We start from the raw sequence: 20,686 nt of genomic DNA, 5'->3' as shown, positions 1-20,686 counted from the left end.
ATCCCAGCTGTGGTCTTCTCATGGAAATCTACAACTGGACTACAAGCTTGGCCTCCCAATATCCAATGTCCATGTCTCTGTTCCTCAGCACCGCCCTATAAAATGTGTGGAGTGCAGCAATGGAATAAGATACACGACTAATTTTCAAAAATAAAACAGACTCTGGTATCCATAAATGTCACAGAGGGTAAAATGCCATCAGGCATAAACACTCTGTGCAGTCCTTTAGGGCAACAACCATCCTTTGGTCACTCAATCATAAGTTTATTTGTATTTTTTCGTTGAGGGGGGGAGAGCACAGCAACATTCTTGTTTAGGGCCACCGAGACCATACAGCCACATTCTCTCACGGTCATGCAGGACAGGTCCACTGTAGGAACAGTCCTGTAAATGTCAGGATTATAATCTGTGTCATTTCCATCTCAGGGGCCTCTGTGTCGCGGCCGCTAAAATGCTTGAGCGGGAGGAGCGCGCCGGGGTCAAAGGTGAGGGAGCCCTTCCCCCACCCCTCAGACAGCCAATCAGAGGAGAGCAGGAAGAGGATGTGGCGGTCCCGCGCGGAAGACGGACCCCAGGAGGCGCGGAGGCTGAGGGAGGAGCTGCGGGAGGCGAGGGACGAGAGCCCGTCCGCCTCGTCTGACGCGGGGAGCGACAGCGAGGGGGAGAGGCGGGGGGGGAGGGGCGACGGGGAGCGCAGCGCCCGCAGAAAGCGGGTGAAGTGCGAGGAGGGGCTGGGGAGCCGGGGGGGCGAGGCCGCGCGGGGAGCGGGCGGAAGGATCCAGAACGGCCGAGCCGTGATCCAGCACCCGAAGGGCGCGGCCGCCCCAGCACCCCCCAGCATTAAGACTGAGCAGGACTTCAGCGCCTCTGCGTCAGCCAGCGGGGGGCCGCGGTGGGGGCACCCGCACCCCTCCCTGCGCGGCCCGCCCGGGACCCCGAACGGCGACAGCCCCCCCGACTCCACCCTCACCCCGCCGGGAAGCGAGGCCCCGCCCAAGGGCCTGTTTTCGCCCGCCTCCCCGGGCCTGTCCCCGCCCATGTCGGCCTCCCCGCTGGGCCGGGAGGAGCGGTGCCTCCCCGGGGGGCGGGGCCCGGACTTTGAGCTGCTGCAGAGGCTGGCGGCCGGGGGCGCGGCCGGACGGGTGCTCTTCCACCCCCTGGCGCTCGGCCCCCAGGGGCCCCAGAGCCTGTACGCCCCCAGCACCATCCGCTACGCCCCCGCCGAGCTGGCCCCCGCCCACGCCATGTCCGAGGGACTCCCCCCGGAGCACCCCAAGCCGCCGCCCCCGCCCGCCTTCTTCCCCCACCTGCAGAGGATCGCCGCCCTGCCCCCCTTCAGCGGGTTCTCCGCCTCTGACCCCCCCTTCCCCCCCGGACTGCCTTTCTGTGTGAACGGCCTGAGAGGGGCTGCTGGGACAGAGGAGGACTGAGAGAGAGAGAGAGAGAGGGAGAGACAGAAAGAGAGGGATATAGAGAGTGAGATGAAGAGAGTGAGGTAGAAGTGGAAGAGGAGGTGGATAGATAGAGGGAATGAAGAAATAGGGAAAGACAGAGAGATGGAGAGATAGAGGGAGAGTGAAAAGGGAAGGAGGGGTAAAAGGGAAGGGATGAGAGAGATGGAGAGAGGGAGTGTGGAGAGGAGCGGTGAGAAGCAGGAGCAGGCTCAACCCCACCATGATTCACGCGGCCTGAGCGACAGTCCTCCGCCATGCTAAGCATTGTGGGAAGGGCCCCCAGCCCGCCTCCTCCAGGCCGATCATTCCACTGCCATCCGGGACAGCGACCGCGTTCACATCCCCGTCACCCCTGACATTTGCGAAAAGCCATAATGTACATACTGTGAATGTCACGAACACGCACCCGTAACCAAAAGCGGCTCTGGGCGGGGCGAGGGGGGGGGTTGTCCCGGACTGAGAGTACGCCCACGTTTAGGGGCGGGGTCAAAGAGAGGTGTCCAGCGAAAGAATCTGAGACTCTAATGCCAATACCACAAAGACTGAGGGGATGGAGAAACACTTCTCTCACCGCGGGGACCAGTGATGAAACTCTTAAGCACACTGATATCACCTATTTTCAGTTCTCCTCCTTCAAAGTGTTTCTATTGGTTGTCGAGCAGGTCACATGTGGGTGGGGCCGGGGAACGGTGCGTTCGAGCTAAGAGGGAATCCTTCCTTGTAAAGTCACACTTTGAGTTTTTATAGCACCTGGAGCTTATAGAGCACCTTCACGTGAGGGCCTCGTGTGGCTTCTGATGGCGGGACCTCATCCTGCCTAAAACATGTCCGCCCCTTACTTCCTGTTAGCCGCTGAGGCTCTTCGATTCCGGGGCGGCAGGGCATCGATGGGGGCGGCAGTATGGGCGGCCTGGCTCGGCGAAGCCATCGGAGAGAAGAAAGAAAACTTCCTTTTTGTTTTGTATTTGTACTTCTGAACTTACCTCCTGGACACTGAGCTCACGAAAGAAATATGGATGAAGATGCACAGGACAGGATCATGATCATGAAAGATATTTCAGCCATATTTCTCAAACTACCTTGCTGTCACCAGGTGGAAGGGAGGGTAGGGTGGGGGTGGGGGTGATAAAATTAATTGAGTTGGAAGGGGGGTGTGGGTGGGGGTAGGGATGGGTTACAAAAATGTCCTACTGGACCAAGCCAGTTAGCAGCAAATTTTACCATAAAATTTTGCCGGCTTACCACAAGCTCCTAGAGTAAAGAAGGCTGGTTCAGTGGGGCGTTTCTGTTTGACAGGGGATTCCAAGGGTCTTCCTCTGCGTAACGTGTCTGAGCACTTACTGTATATCCACTGGCTTTCCTTGTACAGAATTGTGAAAAACGCATAGCACTTGTAAATCCATGACCAGTGTCTCACTTGTTCTTATATATGTGTAAGACGACCATAGAGGGTAAAGCAGGCGTGGTCAATAAAAACAGATTCAAAAACGAAAGAACGACTCACAATAAAGTTTGCCTCAATTAAATTGACGTTAAAAGCAGTATTGGATTTAGCTAAATGCCACCCCCAAGTTATCAGCTACACCTTTTAAAATTTATTTGAAATACGACAAAACAAAAAATAAGAAATTACTGTTGAAGGTTTATGTTGATGCAGTATGACAGCTTTCGTTTAGCCATTTCCACAGCAACTTTCCCCAGCTGGGTAAGTTTATAACTCGTCAGATGACATTATTGGAAAAAATGTTTTTAAAAAAAACACCTGACTACTGATCAGGGCTTTCAGGTGTGTCTAAGAAGCAAAATGTGGGAAAGGTAACAAAATGTGACAAGGTAGCAATTTTCAAACCTAAGTATGTCATCATATTTTGTTGAAGTTGGAAAATATTAAGTAGGAAAAGTAATACCAATACTTCCAACTCCCAAACTTGAAATGAAATGGTAAAAATGGATAACAATAACATGGATAATAAAAGCTTGATTAAATTGGAAAAGCATACAATATTTTCTTGATGCTTTAAATTATATGGGTTTACTGAAGAATGTCTGAGATTCTTATTGCCTAAAAAGGTTTGGCGTGAATAACCTCGGTCTTTTTTCTTTCCAAGTTTCTGATTTTTTTAAAGCGACCGACGCAGTATTCTTTAGGGCGATCAAAATCTACATCAGGAGTCACTACTCGAATTCAAACCAATACCCCTCTGCCTGTAGGGCCTGTTGCTTACTTTATCCAATGTGAATCCTTATCCGACCCCAAACACACGCGTGACACGCCCGTCTCTGAAACCGTTTACTCCTGTTGCGAATACAGAAGATTCCGGCGACGTCGAAGTGCGTAGGCTTGCTGCGCTGGTCCGTTTCGAAGCCGACCCCAAAAATGACTGAGAAACGGCGGATCGGCTCGCGATTGCGGCTTTGCTGGCGGCGGTTTTCGAGGTGAAGAGAGCCCGTGACATTGAAGTCAGGTTAAATCCTACTTTACATTCCGCCGGCAGGGCTGAGTTCATTAGTGTGGGAATCGGTCCTCCCGTCAACTGCGCGATCGCATACTAAGCGAGAGCCGCCGAGCGGTTGTTGGGGAAAAGATGTTTTCGGGCGGGCGCGCGCGTCCTGCGCGCAGGCACGGGAGAGGGACCGCTAGCCCCCCTGGATGCAGGCTCACATCGTTTTTTCTTGTAAATTAATTTGTGTTTTGTTGCTACCCAGTCTTACTCTGTCAGTTCCCCTTCTGAGGCTCTGTCTTCTCAGCTTTTTTTTTTTCTGGGGAAAAATACATGTGTGTGCATAGAAGTGAGTGGATGGAGTCACCACACAAGTTCAGTTATTATTTTTGCTATTTTCCCCGTTAATTAATTTCAGTCGACAACACGGCATGTTTGACTCAATGTTCTTCCTTGAATGGTGTATTAATGAGGCACCTCCTAAATGGGTCTCCCAGCTCACAGTGGTCTTGAGGCAGCAGGCCTTCTCTCAAAACTATGGTGAAAACCACCCGGGGGCATTTGTGCCCACGGTGAGCTGCCCGTCCTTGGGTGTGATCCGCGGGCATTGCGCTGGGGCGTCACGTATGGAGCTGCTTTAAACGCCGCCGCCGTGCCTTCCGCCTGCGTGAGGCGCATGCGGCGCCAGTCAGCGGGGAGAGCGCGCTGCTCGTCTGCCCTTTAGACAGACGGGGCCCCGCAGACGCCCCTGCATGCCAAGCGGAGCTGCGCAGTCAGACGCAGCCTGAGTGAGAGGGAGTCCAGAGACCCGCAGTATCGCCCGCACGCGCCCGGAATCACAAAACCGAAATGCGCCAAAAAACGGCAGGGGGGAGAGGCGAACGGGGAGGCGCCGGGGGGTGGGGTGGGGCTGGGTACCGCGAGACGGCGGGACCTGGCGGGGCCTACAAATGACCCTCCGCTCCAGCGCTGGGCGCCGTGCCGCAGTCGAACACGCGGCCTGATCCCCGCCATTATCCCCCCCCCCCTCCATCCTGACCCCTGAACCCCAACCCTGACCCTGCCCCGGCCACAAGAGCCGAACACGTCAAACTGCACCAGGAGGAGGCGCCGCCGTCGCCGTCTCGATGCCCTCAGAGAGAGAACACAGCCGCGGAACGTTCCAGAAGCTTAGCGAGCGACTGCATTTGGTCACAGCCCTTGACCTGGTGGCGCATGGCCAGTCTGCCATTGCTGAAGCCTGGCACGGTTTAATGGGGGAGGGGGGCAAATGCAAATGGAGACAAGATTTCATTCACAAATCAGGACTCCAACAAACAGATGTTTATTATTTTCCTCAAACTGGCTTTATACGTACAGGATTTATGTACATACGGTAATTTTGTGTTTTATCCGTGTACAGTAAATACCACTGACAACCATGCAGAAATTTTTTTTTAACAAAAAACCCATAATCCTTTTACATACAGTAACATGGCACGCAACCCCAAATACACGCATTCACAATTATGAAAATAAAAGTCCATCCAGAAATTGTGTCCTGTGTCCACAGACAGCCTCTCTCACAGTTACACTAAATGTGGTTTAGTCTGTTCCCGCCAATGAATAACATTTGTTATGGGTGCTTCCATTTCACCCAAAAATAACTGCTTGCCCCGAAGATTTATTCAAGTCAAATTGGTTGCAATGTTGCCATTGTACAGACCGTTCTTCATTCACTTCATTTTGAATTCAGCTGGCTAACTCTAAATTTAACCTCAAGCATTCACGCGTCATTCAACAATGAATGGATTTATGAATGAAAATGGAAACATTAAATCTAATGTTTTCTCTGTCATTCATATTCAACAATGAAAGGATTATATATTGATTTAGCCTACAAAAAAGGAAGCTCATTATGCACGATCATGTCATTTGAACTTGAGTACATCTCTTCATAACTGCTATGGCTCTCCCTATCCCTGGGAAAATCAAACTACTGAGCCCTTGTTAAACTAAATATGAACGGTTTTTTACATACAGTAAACAAATGACATGCTAGGATATTTAAACTTGTCTGTTCTCATTACACTTGTTTCGGTTTTTTTTAACGTGTTCTAATAAAAGCTACATCCAAATCTGAGTTTTGTGTGTAGCTTTTATTAGAACATAAAAGTTACCTCAAAGTACTGACATAAAAAGACATTCAAATTATTATTGCTGTCATTCCTCTGTGATTGGTTATTCAGAATACGACATCACTTTCTAAAAGACACCCAACTCTTGTGCTACTGTGTAAGCACACTCACTCGCACTCTGTTGTATTTTACCATCGATCACAGTGGGCTTTCAACAAATTTGAGTCATTAGATTGTAGGAGAATGAACTCATGCAAAGTACTGTACACACATCACTGAGAGAAAAGGACAAATACATGAAGAAACTGAATACACCAAAACAAAACCATTCAGTCTGTACACTATTTGAATTTTTGCACAAATAAAATCTGAAATCTGTATGTTGCCGGCTACTCACTTAACTCACTGCTTAAACTAAGAATACAAATAGGCTGGGTAGTAGTAAATATTATAAAATAGTTATATTTACACAGTAGTAAATATAACCAAAACAAACTACAGCAAATGTGTGTTTGCAGTGTTCAGTGAAGACTAGTGGTGATCAGGACAACTGATTTGTTTCAGAATAGCGCCATCTGGTGTCATTTTTTATACTTGCCAAGAATGCATTTAGTACATGGATCCACAAATAAACAAAACAAAGATTTGAACTTGAGATTTATTTTTTGATTTATTGATTTATGGTTTCAAGGGATGTAGAATTTATCATAACCCCCCAGCTAAAAGACTCCAACTAATACAAGATTCATTAATACGATATGGTTCTTTCCCCTATAAGGCTAAAGGCTTTGAACGTTTGTTGCTTCATTTGACCGTTACATGTCTTCCACACCAATTTGTGGTTTTTGAAAAAAGTATCACAGCGTTACAGCAGCTGGCTTCTTGCACACCACCCCTTCTATCAGCACAACCTTAGAATAGGTTAAATTAGGCCCAGTCTACACTCAGCTGACGAACTGGAATTTTGTACATCCGATATGACATTTGATTTCTCGTGCTGCTGACCCAGATCCATGCATTCAGACTGAGACTGCATTTCTCCTATGCTGTGTTCAGCCATCCATCTGTCCCGACAACCAGCTCTACAACACTTGACTGCCGCACGCTTATTATGGGATGCTATTTATCAGTATAATGTTGGGAACGGGACAAGATGGGATGCGATTCATGTTGGATTTTTTAAATTCTGACCAGATTTCTTGTGTTTAGACCAGCCATCAATGCAACATGGAATTGTTTTTTTCCCCAAGAAATCGGATATGCATTTCACAGAAAGCAACATGCAAACAGGGCCTAATTTCATTAACTTCATAACCAGAAACTATAGATTCCTAGAATATATGGGGAAACATATATATTTAAAAACAGAAGCAGGAAAAAAAATATATAGCCGCATATGCGTTTTTTTCCGTGTTTGTTTACATTGTTACAGAGGATAAATCGCAGCCGGAGACGTGTGGCCTGAGCTGCCGGGATGTTTAGCCGCTTTGTTTCCTCGCGCACGGCTAATGAGCCCGCTGGGTCCGCTGGGTCCGCTGGGTTCGCTGAGCCGCGGGGAATGTGTCTGGAGAGGAAATCGGCCCGAAACGTGACCCTCCAGCTACAGGGCTCAACGAACAGGGCTTCTGTTCCGCGGATCTTTAACTGGGGCCGTCCCTTAGCTCAGCTGCCCCGAGAAGCCCAGCGACTGGAGCTCGTTCCCCTCCGTGCGCCGCCCCCCGCCCTGATCGATAGGACCGCGCGGTCACCGAGAAGAAAGTTTGCGGTCGTGCTGCGCTTTTTCTTTTTTTTTCTTTTTTTAAAGAGCTCCCTACGCTGTAAATGTGAGGCAGACAAAGAACAACTGAACACAAAAAAAAACATGTAAATAAGGAGGTATTAATGAATGTTGTTGGAAGCGACGAGAAATCTCACACTCATTGTACTGTGGTTACCATATAGAGCCCATTGTACAAGCAAAAATATAGGATGTCAAAAAAAGGAGAGATGTTATATGAGTCTAGGCAATTAAGAATATGCCAACAGACTAGCAAAGAAACCACCTTAAGCAAGACTTAAGTATCAAGCCAGTTTAATGTTGATATCAGATAGCCAATTTGTTCTCTGAGGAGTGCATTTTGTGTTGTTTTATATCCAACAAGCACTTATGCTTTTACTTTTTTAAAAACCTAAAGTACATTTTGGTCTGGTTGTAAAATATTGGATCAGATTTTGCAGTCTGCGAAACAGACTTGTGCGTCAGAGTACAGATTGAAAGTCACGCTTAAAACCTGATTGGTGGCACCCCAGCACTTCTGAGGTCAGCCTGTCTGCCTCCCACCTGACTCTGGAAGCGCTGCTGATTGGTCAATGTGACCGAAAACACAGAATCATGTGACTAAGTGCGGCAGCCCTAACTTGACTTGTGTCAGATGGCCGTTAATAGCAATGCCCCCAAGCACTGACCCTAGTTCAGCATCTTTCACACGATAGCTGGAGTCAGAAAAGGGGCCAAGTAACCTGACCCTGGATCAGCTGCTGGGAGGAGAAATTGCACAGAGTTGTTGACTGCCTCAGGGACCTTCTACAGGTCAGAGGTCAGAGGTCAGAGGTAAGGATAAATCAGTACTTTGTCGCGTCCTCTCTTTCTCACACACACCAGCAGAGGCGCGTACACAGCACACAGCACACACCGGCGGCCGAGGCCTCGGGTAGCAGCAGCACACAGCGAGGCTGCATCAGAATTCTGAAACTTAGCCACGCTAGTCTGCATGTTGCAAAGACACAAAGTTCTTCAGTTATCACAGCTGACATAATCAAATTTTAAATTCACAGAGGCAGTTCCCTGGAAGTTGCGTTTTCAACTGCAGGGATATTGAAATAATAAACTTAATAAAAAGCCTGCAGGAACACTGGTTTCTCAAACATGCCATACTTTTCCAGCTCTTTGGTCAGACATTGACTGAAACTGCCCTGTCTGGTAAACAGTCATGCTGATATACCTAATTATTTTTAACATAATATGCATTTTTTTACATGTTGTTTAAATCAACAACTGGAGCAATGCTTAGAGAAAATACAACATACACAGTAAACTTAAAACAAGTGCACCCATCATGACTTTATATCACCGTCCTGTATACTCGCATGCAACACACACATACTTACACACAGGCTCACACACACACACACACACAACCGTATGTGCAACACGCACGCACACCCCTATACCCACAAAAGCCCATATCCAAACAGAACTCCTCTTACAGAAGACCACACCTCCCCAACATAAACAACTATTGTTTCTCCTCTCACACATAAGCGCTGGTGGTCTATCAGGGTTGTAGGGTGCCCCCCCCCCCCCCCCACCACAGAGCAGGGGCACCCCAGCACAGGACCCCGCCCCCCCTCACTTGTCCTGGCCCTTTCCGTCCTCCGGGTGGCGCCCCTCCCGCCGGCCCCCGCACTCCTCGCACTCGCCCCCCTCCTCCCCGTCGTCCTCGTCGTCGTGGATGATCTCCACCTCCAGCCGGCCGATGTAGAGCGATACCGCGCACAGCCAGAAGAGGGCGACGCTGCTGACCACCAGGCTGTGGAGCAGGACGGCGGGCAGCGAGAGCAGCATGAGGCGCCGCAGGGCGAACAGGTTCCCCACGTAGGTCGCCCCGCCGAAAGACACGCACACGCCGCCCAGGATGAAGAACGCTGCGGGAGGAAGCACACGGTCACGCGGGAGGAAGCGCACGGTCATGCGGCGGCACGGTCACGCGGGAGGAAGCACACGGTCACGCGGGAGGAAGCACACGGTCACGCGGGAGGAAGCGCACGGTCAGGCGGGAGGAAGCACACGGTCATGCGGCGCCACGGTCACGCGGGAGGAAGCGCACGGTCACGCGGGAGGAAGCGCGCGGTCACGCGGGAGGAAGCGCACGGTCACGCGGGAGGAAGCGCACGGTCACGCGGGAGGAAGCGCACGGTCACGCGGGAGGAAGCGCACGGTCACGCGGGAGGAAGCGCGCGGTCATGCGGCTGCACGGTCACGCGGGAGGAAGCACACGGTCACGCGGCAGGAAGCGCACGGTCACGCGGGAGGAAGCACACGGTCACGCGGCAGGAAGCGCACGGTCACGCGGGAGGAAGCGCACGGTCATGCGGCGGCACGGTCATGCGGGAGGAAGCGCACGGTCACGCGGGAGGAAGCACACGGTCACGCGGCAGGAAGCGCACGGTCACACGGGAGAGGAAGCGCACGGTCGCGCGGGAGGAAGCGCACGGTCACGCGGCAGGAAGCGCACGGTCACGCGGCAGGAAGCGCACGGTCACGCGGGAGGAAGCGCACGGTCGCGCGGGAGGAAGCGCACGGTCACGCGGGAGGAAGCGCACGGTCACGCGGGAGGAAGCGCACGGTCACGCGGGAGGAAGCGCACGGTCACGCGGGAGGAAGCACACGGTCACGCGGGAGGAAGCACACGGTCACGCGGCGGCACAGTCCGCGCGTTTAACGGATCTGCGCAGACCCGCTTGGCTTCATCTGAACTGGATCAGCTGAGCCAACGGGACGAGTCAACCCAGACCAGCGGTTTGAGGATCAGCCGAGTCATCCCAGACCAGCGGTTTGAGGATCAGCCGAGTCATCCCAGACCAGCGGTTTGAGGATCAGCCGAGTCATCCCAGACCAGCGGTTTGAGGATGAGCCAGGCCAATCGGACGAGTCATCCCAGACCAGCGGTTTGAGGATCAGCCGAGTCAACCGGACGAGTCATCCCAGACCAGCGTTTTGAGGATCAGCCGAGTCAATAAGACGAGTCATCCCAGACCAGCGATTTGAGGATCAGCCGAGTCAACCAGACGAGTCATCCCAGACCAGCGATTTGAGGATCAGCCGAGTCAACCAGACAAGTCATCCCAGGCCGGCGACTCTGCTCAAACGCAATGCAGATCCCACCTCGCGGTAAGTGGCCGCAGGCACGCATGCATAAACAGCATGGCAGGACACGCACACAGAAATGCAGTCACAGATACACATGCAAGCAGAAGGTTGCCTGTATGAATGCCCTTCCTGCTTGAAGACATTTACATAACAGATGTAGTTTGTAAAGGGCTAGAAAATTTTAAAGACTAAGCACGTATTCCTAAATAGCCATGAACTCAAAAGCGAATGATGGACAGGGAGAAAGGGATAGAGAGAGGGATGAGCAGGAGATGGGTGGTGATGGAGGTAAGAGAGGTAGTGAGGGTTCATGATCATGGCTTTTTACTATGGAGAGTCATTTGTCCTTTATTGCCACACAGCACAGTTGGCAGTATTTTATTTTGGTACATGATAGTAGCTTCATTTACAGTTACAGTTAAGACGGTGAATAAAAGACAGTGACACAGACACAGCCTACACTTAACGCAGGACAATCTCTGCTTCTTACCGTACGCAGCTTCTCGGCCAACATCACTCTGCACAAAGGCTATGACCCCTATTCCAGTGGCTAGCAGACCATTACGGAACCAGGACAGGAACCCTGAATAAAGGGGGAAAAAAAGAGTAAACAGGGGGGGACAATTTACCGTCGCACCGTGTTAACTGAAAACATTACAGTACTGTATTGCTAGGAAATAGAGTAGTAGCCAGATGAGGCCTCTGCTCCAACCATGGATCAAATGTCTAACTTCACTTGAGGGGAGGCTGCACCACCCAACATACTGTATCAATTACATTTCACCACTGCGTCAAATAAGTGTCATTCAGTGAAGAAGAATCATTCTAGGCCAGATGATGCAGACTCCTGTGCTGGAGGGCCACAGTCTCTGCTGATCTTTGTGATTTCCTTTCGATCAGCAGCTAATTTAAGCCTTGGAAACAAGGACTGAAATTAAGCACTTAAGTGCAGCGATGCTTCAAAAACCAGCAAATACAGCAACACTCCAGGATTTGAGATTGAGATTCCTGTTTTAGGTATTAAGTAGTAGCTACATAACACACAGGCCCTCCACAGTGCACATTCAAAACCTAACACTGTAATTCTGTACTAAGTTGACCAAAACAAATATTGATTGTCAAGTGGACATATTAATACTCACCTGTCTCATGGGACTTTCTCAACATCTGTAAAATAATAGTGAAAGAACTGTCAGCCAATCAAGAAACCTATTGCAACAAATGTATGTGCAAAGAGAAGTTTGTAATATTAGGTACTTTTGTTTAAGCAGTTTAAGTCCACTTATATTCAGCCAACAAAGTAATCAGCAAGTGTAGTTATGTCAGTCATTCCAGGGAGGTGAGTTTATTTATTTATTTTATTTCTTAGGGGTGTTACTTCAGCAAAGTATGACAAACTATCACCCCACTACAGGATGTGAAAATTGTTTTGTGGTGGACCATGGTTTACGTTGTTGATGAAAAGCATGTTTACTTCAACAACAGATGTTATTACAGAAGTGTTAAGCTTTCAGAGTCACCCTGCTCCAGATGTAGAATAACACAGGATTGTACGTTTTCATGCAGAAACAATAATGGGGGGAAAACTGAAAAAAAAGAAAAGAAAAAAGCGATGCGTACTGCAGGTGTTGCAATCATAATATTCAGTTCAATTTCGGACTGAGGGGTGTCTATTACTCGTAGAAACTGTGCACCACTGTAATATTGAGATGGTAAACGGATATGTATAGCTCGCATAAACTTAATCTAAATACAAAGCATACACAGAATATATTATGGCATCTTCATCCATCATAAAGAACAGTAACAATGTCAATGGACGAGTTTATTTCAGTTGCACGTTCTCCGCGTTTTGATTGTGATCATATAAACAAAACGAGCACTCAAGGTGAAAGCTGGGGGGGAAGACAAATTTCTGATCTGAAGCAGGCAACAACTTTACGAGAGTTCGAGCTGTAGCTGGTTTGCAGTAACGTTATCTTCCACTTGAGGTAACATTATCACTTAAGCTATAATGTTTTGTAGCTAGATAGCCACTTAGCTAGCTATACTGTTCAGGACCCGTGGGTTGGTGTCAGGGCATTAGTGAACTACCAACGATCTAGCACTGCCAATGCACTTACATGAATACTTTTTTTGTGAAGGTACTTGATATGGATTATGGAAATTCGTGTACCTTAAAAAAGAAAGTAAACCGCATGTCATGGCTACTGGTTAGACTTGCAGCTGTACCGCAAGGAGAGAGTTTTGAGGTAACAAACGTAGCTAAGTGTCACGGATCATGCTATAAAGCAGACAGCAAATCAGCCTTTATGACTGGGAACTTGGCACTGCCCGACTTCTTTCATTTGCTAATTATTTCATATATATATTTACCAATGCATCCGCCTTATCGAGCTCTGTCAAATGAGATTGCTCCAGCATCCGCGTCTTGCCCCATGACCCTTTATCCCCGATCCGCGAGCGAGGAGTCGAGGTGAATCTCCGCACCGGTGCTCCGGTATAGAACAGTCCAGCTCGCCTCAGGTGCCGACCGAACTGGGAAGCGATGCGAGGCAGTTGCCTGTAAGCAAACCAACTCACAGCCGCCATAGCTAGTCGAAACCAAAACACAACCTTTCCGCGACCTGTGAACTATCGCGCTGAAAACGACGAAAACACGAGGAGTCATTTTATGCTGCCGAAAACATGCTCTGCAACTGTAGCGCCACCTTCTGTCCATTTAACTTGACGTACTTTTACTGTAATTATACGGAACAATAATATTTTTGTGGTTTTAGTCTCCAAGTGGGACACGTCATGCAGTACCTTGCGGACACGACTGTTTATGCGTTCACATTATTTATGGTTCTTTATTCAGTGGCAGTAATAGATTGCTGCCACAAGGTGGCGGCAACACTCCACTAATCAATGCGAGAGTACCTCGGCTTGGATTAAAGGGATAGTTCATTTTCTGACAGCCTGCCGGCGTTACACAGGCTGGTATAGGGGCGTTTGGGGTTCATAGGCTAAGGAAGAAAATACATTTTAGGAGCTCTGAAACAGCTTGTACAACGACACTGTGCCTCCAGAGGTTGTGTGTGTATTACTAGATGAGTCTTATAAATATTGCATTTAATTATATTTTCTATTGGAAATGTTTCCAATAACCTAGCGTCTGCAAGACTGCTGAGCTCAACGAAATAAGTACCAGACATAAAAGCTGATATTTATGTTTATAATTGTGAATAAACACTATAAAATGTAATTGCTCATATGCACAGACTGTGGAAATATAACGTTCTGTACAAGCTGCTTCAGAGTTACTTTTATTTTTCTCTCACTTTAGACTACAAGCCTGAATGCCCCCATACCAACCATTGTACAGCCAGCAGGTCATAAACTTCCCTAAATATCTAAAATATCCTTCATTACACATAAAACTACCTGGGCCAATCAAAAAAACATACACTAAAAATGAAATACTATATATTTTAAAAACCCCAGAAAGTAAACTATCCCATTAAATGCCAAAGTTAGGTATGCTAATTTTCATAATAGTCTACATTTTAGGATACTCTTGATTAACTCCAGACTAGATTCTGTGGGGATTATTTTACCCTCGACCACTGCTAGCAGACTGAGTCAGTGTACAGCAGTGGTTCTCAGACTCGGTCCTAGGGGACCCCTGTGTATGCTGGTTTTCATTCCAACCTCAACAGCAGAATCGAGTGTGTTTACCCCCCTGGCCCTTTCTGGAACCCCAGCTCTAAAACACGAAAAGCACCTAATTAAGAAAAAATTATCAGCTTGTTAAAATTCTGGGATTGCTGTTGAGGTTCGAATGAAAACCAGCAACACAGGGGTCCCCCAGGACCGAGTTTGAGAACCACTGGTGAGAAATGGGGTGGATTATGGGGCTGAATTCCAAACCGAGACTCCCTGTGCCCCTCAGTAAAGCTGATCGCAGACCAGCGCTCAATCAGACTGCTCTTCAGTTACCACTGAGGAGGGAAGGAAGTGAGACCGCAGTGATGAGTGACAATCTCTGGGTGAGATTTACGCTTGTATCCGTGTGCATACGATTGGAGTAGTTTATATGGGGATATGCTCCAGTTTGTTTGTGCATCTGTACATACGTGTGTGTGTATGGGCGCGCGCGCGTGTGTGCGTGTGTGCGTGCGTGCGTGTGTGTGCGCGTGTGTGTGTGCACGTGTGTGTGTGTGTATGTGTGTCTGTGTCCATGTGTGTTCCTATGGCTGCAGAAGTCCTGAACATCACACTACCCCCCTTCTCTGTGAGCCACCTGTGTGGTTAGCACTAGCATTCCCAGCGGTTTTGCATAGGCTATTCCTCTATTACCTGATGATCATTTCAGGAAGGAAGGAAGCTGATCCCCGGGGGGTGGGGGGGGGAGGGAAGCCTTTGATGTGAAGAGCTGCCTGACCTTGTGAGCGGCTCCCCACCCTGTCACGGCACGCCACTTCCCTCCCACCCCCCCACCCCCCCTCGCCCCCATGGCCCAACAAACAACAATCCCCTCAGGCGCAAGCTGCGGTGCATGCTGGGAAATGCCTGGGGAGTCCAATTGTTGTTATTTGGCCAAGTGTCAGCGGAGAACAATCTGCTTTTGATGCTGTTAGCTGTTCAGACTGGTCTTTTCAGATGACTGAGAAACAGAGGCAAACTATACATGTCGGCGGGCACTGGGTTTCCTAGCTTCTCCTACGGTCAAGGAGGCAAGAGGGCCTACCTTTGGCTGAAAATACAGCATATTTCATTTAAACCTGTGGATGAGAAGGATTCTCAATGGAAAGATGAAATGAGCAACCTTTCAAGTATGCCAGTTCATCCAGACCATCCAACAATGACCAATGAACAATGCATCAGCAGCACTCTCCAGGCTGCATGCCCCAGTGCCCACAAAAACGTGCATTTAAATACAATGAGATAAAAGCAGGTTGTCCTTTTGTCTCATACCCATCTTTTGAGCTCAAATTCAAATGGCGTAAGTATTTACCTGGCAACACATTTCACTCTACCGTTACCATACTTTTGAAGGGCACTGTGTATGCATTATGTGAGCTCCATAGCGTATAAAAATACCCTTTGATAAAAGCTGAGAATCTACACTTTAACCACATGTGAATAGTTTGAGTACAAATCTGAAATTGTGGAGTACAGAGCCAAATCAAGAATTACGGAGCTCACTGGATGTGTGTGTGTGTGTGTGTGTGTGTGTGTGTATGTGTGTGTGTGCGTGTGTGTATGTGTGTGTGTGTATGTGTGCGTGTACGTGTGTGCACGCATATGTGTTTTGCGTGGTGTTTTATGTGTGTGTCGTGTGGTGTCGTGTGTGTGCGTACGCATATGTGTATGTTTGTATATACGTGTGTGTGCGTTAGTACAGGAGGAGACAGTAAGTAGCAGGATCAGGACCAGGAGCTGGCTCTCACTAGTGATCTCATTGAGGTTGATCTGGTCCTCTCGCCCACACTGCCATTTCAGAAATACTCACCCCGTCTCCGTGGCGACAGGTCCAGTTGCCTACCCCCGTTGTCCTGAGTGACAGTCCACCACCATGTTGGCCCGTCCTCCTTCCTGGCATCAAACGTTTACTCACTACTCTCTCCACCTCCACCCCCCACCCCCCCCCCCAGCCTTGGCATCCTACTGCCACATAAACAGCACTTAAGAGATAGATATGCCTTTTAGGTCAGGAATTTCCCAGCTGTACAAAATGCATTATATGTCAAACCTAATCAAAGTCCTGGACTGATGTTTCAGAATAGTGTGCTCTCAGCAACTATGATGTGGCAAAAGTCTTTCTCCTCTTAAAAGTTTAGTATACACTATACATGAAGAGTGTACTATAACAACATTACAAACGTAATGTGTCTGTCAAAATTCTTAATTCAAGGAAACATTTCTCTAAATGATTAATGACCTCTTCAGTGGCATTTTATGCTGTTCTATACATTTGTAAATGTACATTAACTTTCACAATAAATAAGTGAAAAGGCCTGTCTTTTAAAATATGCTGATGTATTAACACATTCCTTTTGTTTGTATTTTACATTTACAGCACGTTTTGCAGGGGTGGTAGTTTCCCCACCTGAAAGTGTCGGGTCTGTTTATCCTGCAGTTGTACTGTGTCACTGCCTCCCAGCATATTCGTCTGTGATTGGTGATTCGCTGACAGCGCTCGGCTGCTTGCACAATACTGCCCCCCTCCTCCCCCTCCTCGCGCTTCTGGAACATTCGTCCCCATCTATTAAGGTGTGACATCACAAAGATGCCATTAGAATGTTCTTAACTAAATATTCCAATGCTGACGTAACAATGACTGCTGGTAACTGAACGCAGTGGAGTTCCAGACTGACTTGGGATTTTGAAAAAAACATTATTTTTTAAAACCTGCTCTTCAAAGGCTTTTTTAATTAAGTCGTCTATGAGCACTGGCCCCTCTGCTCTGACCCAACAGACCTCTTCTTTGCAGGCACAGAAGACGTAAGATGGCTGCTGTCCCTAACAGCACACTGCAGCACCGAATGCTCTCGTAAGTACGTCATTACAGCTAGGGGAAAATATGTACAGATCACTGAAGGAAATCCATTCTACGTGAGAAAAAGAGAGAGGTAGAGACGAATGAAGCAGTAGGAAAGAGAGAAAGGGGAGGCTGTTAAAGAGGAAGAGAGTATGTATTTGTGGCCAAAAAGGAGAAGGCCCAGGTTTCCTCCAGACACGCTGCCCGTACCTCTCTTCCACACCCCTCGGAGCACAGGGAGCTCCGCACGAGGCCAGGGCCGGGGCGGTAATCTGAGGAGGTGAGGCGGGATAGCCAATTCATACTCGCGTCCTCGGCCTTCAATGCAATCAATCTGAAAACCTCTGTGTACTTCTCCCCCCCGTTGCAAAATAAAAACAAAACAAAAACTGCAAAAGAAACTGAAGATTTTGTTTTCTTGAAGTGCTGAGCACATTTTTTTTTTGCTGAAGCTGAGAGGTGGGCGCAACGCACCAACGGACCGTTCTTAACTACAGGTCGGGAGAGCACGCTGGTTCACTTTTAAGGAATCCTAACCCCACTTAACAATTTCCCAAAAACGTTTGAACGGACCCGCGTACGCTGTGTGAATGTGATAGCCGCATTCGTGTGCGCGCGGAGGGTGCTCCTGCCGTTTGGCACACGCACCGGCGGTGAAATGAGTAACACAAGCGGCCTGCGTGTGTCACTGCAACGTAACCGCCAACCTCAGATAACAGCTGCGTCTGGGATCACGGGCCTGCGTCCACCACGCACGTCTGAGTGACAGCGCTGATCCGGGATCAGGTTTCCCCGGTCCGCATGCTGACCTTCTCCATTACGAGCCGAGGAGCCGAACTGATCCCGGGTCAGCGCTGGCAGTCCGAGGTGCTTTATGAACGCAGGCCCGTTTCCTGAAATGTTGCTCCGGCGACAGGCGTTTACAGAGGGGCTGTGACATCAGCGTCACAGTGTCCTGCTGCTCTCTCCCCCCTCCCCCCCCCGCCCCCCGTAGTTCAGTACGTTCTGAGCCGAACGAGCTGTGACCAAATTTCCCCTTGCGCTCACTATGGTTACATCACCCTGGAACACGCTGTCCGTGCGCGAAGGGAACAGTGGCTGAGTAAAACCCCAAACAGCCTAATCCCCCCCCCCCCGTCCCTGTCCCCGTCCCCCTCCCAACGTGCACTGCTTTCAGGAGCAGCTCCAGCTAGGACACGGAGAGGTACACACAGGTGCCCCAACAGGACAGAAAACTCCACACAAATGACTGGGATTCCGGCAGGTGATGTAGAAACAAAAACAAATCTTTAATTAAATACTGCAAAATTCAGAAAAATTAAGCAAACCTTTTTTTTTTTTTGTTTTGTTTTCCATCGTTTCAAATTTCTATTGCATTTGAATAACATCCACAGCTTTAAAGCATTTTTTTTTTCAATTTTTCTTTTATCTCGCTTCTGAAAATAAAGTGCATTTTTTCTTTAAATATATATATATATTTTTACCAATTGTAGAACACGCAGCCCTCCCAACACCGCACCCCCTGTCCAGATAACACTTCACAGAGCTCGTCCAGTGTTTTTCTAGAAAGAGCGCTTTCTCAGAAAGCTCAGTTTCTCTAGCTGGTTTGCTGTTCTGAGTGATTTGGCTCCTCCCTCTGTTCCTCGCTTTGCTCTAACAGCTCTGTCCTTGACCCCAAAATGGCGGCTTAGGCGTCTGGACACCTGCCTGAAGATACAAGGCAGGCCCCGCTGCTGAACCCCTGTGTGCTGAGGAGAGTGGGGGGAGGGGGGGGAGGGGGGGGGGCGTGTACTTACGAGCTACAGGGCGAATAGCGTAGGCTCACGCATCAAGCTTCAGTGTTACTTTAAGGAGAGGGTGCTGCTCTGTGGCCGTTAAGGCTCTAGTCTTCTGCAATGGTGGGCGGTGACCAACACCGCGAGGAGGGCGTGCCCACTCGCCCATCCGTCATCAGTATCTACACAGCGTGGCCTACCGTTACCATGGCGCCTGTGCACGGCTCCACGTTAGCATGCGAGCGTCGACAGGTGAAGCGATATTTAGCCATCCGCTAACAGCAGTTTCAAGACCTGAATACTGAGCGGCTGCGTGTCCGTTCACAAGTGCCTAGGGCGCGTTGTCTCACGCACACTTGCCCTTCCTACGCTGTAGTGTGCTGTGATAGGCCGAAAGCCAGGCCACATCGAGCAGCTCCCCGCAGAGCTGGGAGCTGTGACCTGCAGATTAGCGATCGCTTTCCCGGGTGTGCTATTATAGCCGGTGAGCGATGTACTCGACCCGGCGTGTGAAGTGAATACTCAGCTGTATAGTGCACGTACAACATGTGAAGTGTGAGCTCTGTCAGTTTGGACAGGAGGGCCGGCCAGGAAAATAGACCATGAGTTGTAGGGTGAGTTCTCTTGTGGGTCCCTGGCTTGCTTTTTTGCACGTCTCCGTAACTGTGTGACTGAGAGAAGAAAGTGAAATGTTTTCCTGCTGCAGGAACGCAGTCACCCACTCCTCCTCCTTCTCCTCCTCCTCTTCCGCCCCCGTGCGCTCGGAGGGGGGAACGCTCAAGATCCCAATCTCACTTCGGGGCTTCAAAGGAACGGTTTTCTGCATCAGTGAGTGTGAGACAGCCTCTTGAACCTTTAAAGGGATATTTCACTTTGGTATAGCACAAGTAAGTTTGTGGAGCTTACCCATTGTATTTACACAGCATGAATACCAGCAACATCAGCTGTCCTTGTTGACCATTAGCGGCAGCACCGTTCCTCTCTGTCTTCCCATTCACTCCCAATCATTTTTGCAACCTCATCGAAATGAATCGCTTTAAAACGCTAACTACACTGGATAAAGGTTGAAAAAAAGAGAGTACTAACTTCATAAGGTCTGGGGTTTTTCAAGCTTATAAGCTGTTTTCAGGTTTAGGTTAGCTATGAACAAGAAACTATTTTCAGATAGACAGGCTACTGCACAGAGATACAGCAAACAAGGTTGAATTTTTTAAAATGCATGCGCCCATGTGAATATGTTATCGTGCTCAAGGATACATCGCTTAGTTAAAATAATACAACCTTTTCAAGGCAATAAAGTGCTGAAAATACACCAGATATTCAAAAAACCTTGAACCTTATGACGTTAGTACTCTCTTCTATCAACCTATTACCCTCCGTAGTTAGTGTGTTGAAGCGAATAATTTTGGCGAGGTCACGGAAATGAATGGGAGTGAACGGGTACCTGGAAAACCAGGAGGAGCA

At 48.8% G+C, this 20,686-nt stretch overlaps 2 protein-coding genes across 7 annotated transcripts in view; one reads left to right on the top strand and one right to left on the bottom strand.

The window, feature by feature from the left end:
• npas1 (neuronal PAS domain protein 1) overlaps positions 1-2,553 on the top strand; it is a 57,634-nt gene extending 55,081 nt beyond the window's left edge. For all 6 annotated transcript variants that reach the window (XM_064301294.1, XM_064301295.1, XM_064301293.1 and 3 more), the window contains one exon: positions 427-2,553. In XM_064301294.1, the coding sequence (XP_064157364.1) occupies positions 427-1,430 (1,004 nt within the window). In that variant the 3' untranslated portion in view covers positions 1,431-2,553. The remainder of the gene's footprint in view (positions 1-426) is intronic.
• A 2,650-nt stretch (positions 2,554-5,203) lies between these two features.
• tmem160 (transmembrane protein 160) lies at positions 5,204-13,732 on the bottom strand. The gene is made up of 4 exons (XM_064301644.1): positions 13,298-13,732; positions 12,064-12,088; positions 11,412-11,504; positions 5,204-9,696 (listed from the first exon to the last, which is right to left on the bottom strand). The coding sequence occupies exons 1-4, from the start codon at positions 13,511-13,513 to the stop codon at positions 9,401-9,403; spliced, it is 630 nt and encodes a 209-aa protein (XP_064157714.1). The 5' UTR covers positions 13,514-13,732; the 3' UTR covers positions 5,204-9,400.
• Positions 13,733-20,686: the final 6,954 nt, after the last annotated feature.

Source organism: Anguilla rostrata, chromosome 12 (genome assembly GCF_018555375.3).
Source record: "Anguilla rostrata isolate EN2019 chromosome 12, ASM1855537v3, whole genome shotgun sequence".
In the NCBI taxonomy this organism is placed as follows: domain Eukaryota; kingdom Metazoa; phylum Chordata; class Actinopteri; order Anguilliformes; family Anguillidae; genus Anguilla; species Anguilla rostrata.
The sequence above is the reverse complement of the archived record's forward strand: the minus strand, read 5'-3'. Positions and strand labels throughout refer to the sequence as shown.